Source organism: Macrobrachium rosenbergii, chromosome 20 (assembly GCF_040412425.1).
Source record: "Macrobrachium rosenbergii isolate ZJJX-2024 chromosome 20, ASM4041242v1, whole genome shotgun sequence".
Classification (NCBI taxonomy): domain Eukaryota; kingdom Metazoa; phylum Arthropoda; class Malacostraca; order Decapoda; family Palaemonidae; genus Macrobrachium; species Macrobrachium rosenbergii.
In genome coordinates, this window is record NC_089760.1 from 37,097,501 (window position 1) to 37,104,100 (window position 6,600).

General features: G+C 34.9%; 1 protein-coding gene across 4 annotated transcripts in view; it reads left to right on the forward strand.

Annotated features, from left to right (window-relative positions):
- Positions 1-6,511, forward strand: part of LOC136849278 (globin-1-like) — a 194,435-nt gene extending 187,924 nt beyond the window's left edge. For all 4 annotated transcript variants that reach the window (XM_067122577.1, XM_067122579.1, XM_067122576.1 and 1 more), the window contains 4 exons: positions 1-48; positions 591-696; positions 1,447-1,566; positions 2,727-6,511. The exon at positions 1-48 is cut by the window's left edge and continues 113 nt beyond it. In XM_067122577.1, coding sequence (XP_066978678.1) covers positions 1-48; positions 591-696; positions 1,447-1,566; positions 2,727-2,870 — 418 coding nt within the window. In that variant the 3' untranslated portion in view covers positions 2,871-6,511. The remainder of the gene's footprint in view (positions 49-590; positions 697-1,446; positions 1,567-2,726) is intronic.
- The last annotated feature ends 89 nt before the right edge of the window (positions 6,512-6,600 follow it).

A 6,600-nucleotide genomic window follows, 5' to 3' on the forward strand; every position in this document is an offset into this window, starting at 1 on the left:
CCTGGTCAGACCGGACATGCAGACGCATGGCATCAACTTCTTCCTTAAGTGAGTATTGGATAAAAAAAATATTTTTTTAATTGCATTTTTGTTTGTAGTATTTGTTTTACCCTTGAAACTGAACATGTTAACCTCTAGTTGATGATCTGATCCATACATTTCGAATTTGAAACTGGTTGTATCCTATGTCTAGTAGTAAATGGCTCATTTAGAATTAACAGAAATTATTTTTATGCAGTTTCTCTTCAGAATGGAGACACTGAAACCCTCTCTAGTAATAAATGGCTCATTTAGAATTGTAGAATTTACAGAAATAATTTTTATGCAGTTCCTCTTCAGAGTGGAGACACTGAAACCCTGTCTAGTAATAAATGTCTCGTTTAGATTCGTAGAATTGACAGAAATTATTTTTATGCAGTTCCTCTTTAGTGTGAAGCCACTCAAAGCCCATCTACACGCTGGAGAGGGAGTATGATACCGAAACTGTATGTGGATTGTTTAAATGAATGTGTTCTCCAATTTGTGGTTTGTTTTTCAAGTCTGGTGTTGTCTTGCGATCAGACATTTAACCAAAACTATTGCGTCCTCAGGTTGTTCAGAGACGAGCCTGTCATTAAGACCAGATTCAAAGGTTTTCAGAACAAAACTGAGGAGCAGCTCAGAACCAACCGAAGATTGGCAGCTCATGCATCGACAGTAAGTCCTGTGGAAAGTGTTTTGTATAACAAGCTTTTTTTTAAACATTAGATCTGTGAGCCTTCAGAAATTGTAGCTAGTAAGAGTGTTATGTCTTCTTTGATGGAAAAACAAACGAAGTTCAGATTAGATTTCTTTGATTATTGTATGCAAGTGGACTGGGGAACAATCTCCCTGAGGATGTGCAATTTGAACTTCAAAAGTTCAAGCAAAGATGCAATACGTTATTACTACCCTAGTATAATTCTCCTTGCATTTTAATAATTCACTTACATCTTTATCCATTTATTTATTAATTTGTTTCATCTTTATCCATTTATTTATTAATTTGTTTTTCCTCTTTTTTAATAACTGACCTCTACTTTCTGTATTTTCCTTTAGCTTCTGTTACTTCTTTCTGATGAGCACCATATTCTTTGGAAGTCTGAATTCCAAGTCAATGGCCCTTGTGGGCTTGTTCCATATGAATGGGGTTCATCTTCTGAATAATAATAATAATAATAATAATAATAATAATAATAATAATAATAATAATAATAATAATAATAATAATTAATAAAGTGAACAGAGAGTAAGTGTCATATGATAGTTATTTAGCAGAGTAGCAATAAAAGAAGGCAAACAAATAATTTCTGAGTCAGGGATAAACATGGTTCATTGACCATACGTCTGTTTAAGATAAGTAATTGGTTACATTCTTACAAGCCCATGTATTTTACGTGAAGGTATTTGAACTTCTGCCTTCGACAGGTACTCCACGCAATCACCTTGTTGGTCGACAACCTCGACGATGTTACCACCCTCGTGGAGCTCCTGAAAACTACAGGCGAGAACCACTGCAAGAGAGGTGTTCCTAGAGGAGACTTTGAGGTAAGACTCTCTCTCTCTCTTAACAGAACTGAATATAGAATTTAGGTCAAAGGCCAAGCGCTGGGACCTATGAGGTCATTCAGCGCTGAAAGGGAAATTAACAGTAAGAAGGTTTGAAAGGTGTAACAGGAGGAGAACCTCGCAGTTGCACAATGAGACAATTGTTAGAGAGGGTGGAAAGCTAGGTGGAAGAAAGAGAATATGAACAGAGGTACAAAAAAAATAACGGAAGAGTTTCTAGCTAGGGGCCGAAAGGACGCTGCAAAGACCGTTAAGTAATGCCTGCAGTGCACCATGTGAGGTGCACTGACGGTCCCTACGGGGCTCTATTAATAAATTGTTCTAAAGACTAGTAGAGAAAATTATTTTTTTTAGAGGAAACAATCGCTTGTTGTGAAAGCTATCTGATATGTGCATCGTCCCCAGCCTTGTTAATGATAAGCAAACGGGCCAACGCAGCTGATTTATGATCAGGTAATGCATTAAACGTTAGTCTGCCAGGTCTTGATCATTTAAAATTTCGCGGTGTAGCTTCGGCCAGATGCTAAACCTATAGAAAGGTTAAAGAATGACTGTGACTGAAGCGACAGAGAAATTGACCTTTCATTAAAGTCCGGAAGAACGTATGAGGTCATGCCGTTAAATTAGCGAAGCTCTCCAATAGGTCCTGTCGCACAGATGGACTGAGTTTTCATATTTTTGAAACAACTAAATCACTTCACATTTATAAGGGGATACAGTGCATCAGAATTATGTGGACTGTTTGGAATAATAGCTTTAGAGATGATTACTCAAAGGACAGTACAAGCCCTCACGCGGTGCACTGTAGGTATTACATAAGGTTCTTTGCAGCGTCCCTTCGGCCCCTAGCTACAACCTCTTTCATTCCTTTTATTGTACATCCATTCACATTCTTTTTCTTCCATGTTGCTATCCGCCCTCTCGTAACAATTGCTTTATAGAGCAACTGCGAGGTTTCCTCCTGTTACACCTTTCAAACCTTTCTATTCTCAATTTCCCTTTCAGCGCTGAATGACCTCATTACAAACTAAATCTGTTCCTCCCGTATAGTGTCTCTTTGCAATCTAGATTTAGTATATTTGCGAATAAACTGCAGCATACTTTCTGCAACTAACTTTCTTATCTCTTGTCAATGACAGTTACTGGCACCAGTTTTGGTGAACTTCCTAAAAGCGTCTTTGGGCAGCGCCTGGAGCCCTCTTGCCGAAGAAGCCTGGACGAAAGCCTTCAAAGTCATCAATGCTGTCATCCTAAGCGCCTACGACGAGCTAGGTGATTCTTGAAGTGAAGAGTCGAGAAGTTGTGGAAAAGAGAAGTTTGGACAAGAAAGCAACACCCGATCAGTCCTGAGTTTTCTTTCTTCTTCGTCAGAGATACTTTCTAAGGTTATATGTGATGCATCGTTCAGTGACTTGTAGGTATCAATGCTGGTGAGATTTTGTCCACGTAAACCAAACTGCAAAAGTCAGTTGTTTTACTTAGTAAGGTTTCCCGATGTGTTGGATATCAAAACGCTGTTATTTTATCCTTTTTCTTAGCATAAGTTAGAAGTTTTAATGTTTGTCCGTTCAGACTGAGATGTTGTGCTTAGTTTCACATCTGTTTGGCATCCTTTGATTCATCACAGTTGTACAAAAACATAAAAAAAAAAAAAAATTATTGCTCTGCCTGTTCGCTCCCTTGTTACAAAATCAAAACAGGTCACTACTACACTCCTTTACACCAGCCCTAAGTCATTCTGTAAGTGTCCTTAAAATCTGTTTTATTTTAAAGAGTGATAGTGGACCTCCATTTCCACAATTTTTACCCTACTTAAATTTTATCTGAATCATAAGCACCCATTCGTTTCATAAGAATGATTTATAGGCACTAAACGAAGTTCGTTTATGCTGGACACAATTTTCATTAATTCCTCTTTGGAACAAAATTACTTAACCCATGACTCATGAGAGATTCTAATTTTATACTGAAAGATCAAGGCTTTCTGTGACATCGCGTGAGATGTTTAATGATTTTGCTTTTCTGTTGTAGTGTCCTTCTTTAGAAGTGGCCATTGTGGGACAAATCCGATTATCTGTTTTATTACTCAGATTGTTTGGATTTGGTTTTTGTAAATCCTGTTTGTATAAATTCATCCTTAAGAATATTATTAGAGTTAAAACACTGAACTCAACAGTGAATTTAAACTGTTTCTCAAGTAATGATGTTTGACAATCTATAGGAAAAGACATGCTTTTATAGGAGGTGTTCTGCATATGCAGTGAAATGGAGTTTTGTTGCATAACAGGTAAATTTTTTTTAAATATATGTAATTTTGTATACAGTACCTGTGTTATTTCAATGTGTCAGAGAAATATACTAGTAGAGTTTATTAGCTGTATAACCTTGTAGTCTTGAAAAACTGTTCCAAATGTAACCTGTCACGTGCAGGATATTCTGTAAATATCAAAGAGATGTTGTATGATACATAGAAAACATATTTTGTGGTCTCCTTTGGCTGTGTCCATGGTGAGAGTGACCCGAGAGAGGGTTGTGTATTTGCTAGATCTGGTTTTAGTTATCAGTACTAGGTTTGACAAGTCAGTCAGGCAGTGGCTTTAATGAAAATTAGCTTTAGAATAAGTAAAAAAAAAAAAAAAAAAAAAAAAAAGGGGGTGCCAAAGTCTGGGCAAGAACAACTATTTTTTACACCTTGTAAAACTCCAGCAGCTGATTTCTGATTCAACTGCATTTGCAAGATAGATATTAGGACGAACCTTGGTCAGCTTTTGTAACTTACTGTCATGTCACATTTACATGATAAAAGGGTCTCACAGTGAGTCACATGTAGATTGTTACTGGTGGTTATGTCATGTGAAATTATGCTGCCTCATGAAGGCAGTAGAATATTGAGAATATTAAAGCCACGGAGAAAGATAATCTGCCGTAAGGGATTGTTTAGTCATGCCAGTTCAAAGTCCTGGTAAAAGAATCAGTCTTCAATGAAACTTGCATCATACCACACCTATAAGGTCTTACCCAGCAGTGTGTTTTTAAGTATTTGGAGTATATTTGTAAAAGCAGTACTACAGCACTTTCTAGCCATGTTCAGTGTTAAAAAGATGTTTTATCCTATTCTTTATTGGCAGGTGAATTAATTAGATATGTATCAGCTGATATAGGAGATAACCCTACTTGGATCACTGTCACTGTTTGATACACACCAAAAATTATATTATAGTAACGCACTAAATAGCAGGCCTTTGAAACATCCAATCTGTAATTGTAACTTGTTAAGATTACATGCATATATTTTTGTATTTTTTTAAAGATTTTTCATAACATTGTATATTTATTTTAATGTCTGATTACTCTTCTTAAATTTTAAAGATTTAATGTATAATTTTAGCTATTTTTCATTAAGTTTTATGGTAATTAATTGGTATATTCTAAGATTTGAAGATTTTCCTAGACTTCCATTAAAGCTTCAAGAAGTAAAAAAGTGGAAGGTAACTTCATATTTTTGGTATTTGATGTTTATTAACTGTACTGAATATGTACAGGCTGAGGAAGGTAACAATAAATTTAGTTACCCAAGTTTTGTATAGTCATATTGTATATTGTACAGTAGTTATGTTGTAAAAATACACAAAAAAAGAGAGCATGCAATGTAGAATTGTTATATCAACATTTTTAACTTCAGATAATTCTATGTTAGATGAATACAATTTAAACTAGACAATAACAAAAAGAAATACTGTAATTCTGAAATAGCATTCTTTTTACCGCACTAATTTTGTGTCACTGCCTGTTATATTTCATCTATATCCCTGTTGTATTTTAGATTTGCAATTTCTGTCTTTTTTTTTTTTTTTTTGCACAAACGCTAATTTCATTTGAATTTGTTTTAATGTTGAGGAGCATTATACGTAAGTTTCTTTTTTTTATCACGAGTGAAATCACTCAGCGTCTGTTGGTATTAGACGAAGTAAAACCTTGCTTGGTTTGAGTTTTTTTTCACTGTTTACATGCTTTTTCCTTTATCACACCGAAGAAAGTTATTCTTTTAAAGTTTTACTTGATACAGTATATGTAATGGATATGGAAAAGTGTTTACTTAATTGACTGGAAACCTTCATTTTTCTGTACTATTGAGGAAGAGGAAATCCATCACACTCTGGTTACTCAGTTTCACCTAAAGCTTACTTCTCTTTATTTAGGAACTTCTTTCATGTTTTAATTGCTCTACTTTCTTTATGATACTGTAAAGTCTAACTGAATCGTCTTTAATATTCGTCTCCACCATGACTTCAACTGTAAAGTTTGCAGTTTCTTCCTAAACTCTCATCCAGCCTTATTTACCAAGGAGTCAAGACTAAATTTGAGATGACTTAAGTATGTTATATAATAATAATCAAATCCGGAACCTTATTTTTCATTCTCTCTCACTTTCTCGAAAGCATGTATCTTGACCAAATTTTCGCCTTAATTTTTTTATCTGACTGGAACACCCCTCCTTATGCTGTGTTGCTTTTTTTTTCTCTATTGTATCGTCAACACCGCCCTGTAAGTTTTTTCTATCAATCTCCGCTGTTTACATTGTTGCTAGACATGATTGCATTTATGATGAAAAAAAGAGAGATTACAATGAGATTTCTTCATTTTTGTGGCTTGCTAAATATAGCTTCATTAAACTAAAATGACCGCTGTAAGTTATCATTGTGTATACAAGACAGAGTCACAGAATGGAAGTCATCACTTTATTAATTATCACAGTTTTGTTTGTCTTAAAGTTTTCATTTTACATGTATTTTTGTAAGCGTCTTATGTATTTGTTGGTTAATTTCAAAGAATTATATCGTTGTAGTGATGTAATGTTGTGCATTCTGCTGTGTATATGATTAATAAATGTTGTCAGTTGCTGCAGTCTAGTACTGTAGATGAACACTACGTTTTTCTCCCCTAAAATGGTTAATATGAAGTGTTGATTCATAACTGTGTGCAAAACTTTGAAGAGTTTGCCGTTTTTTTTTC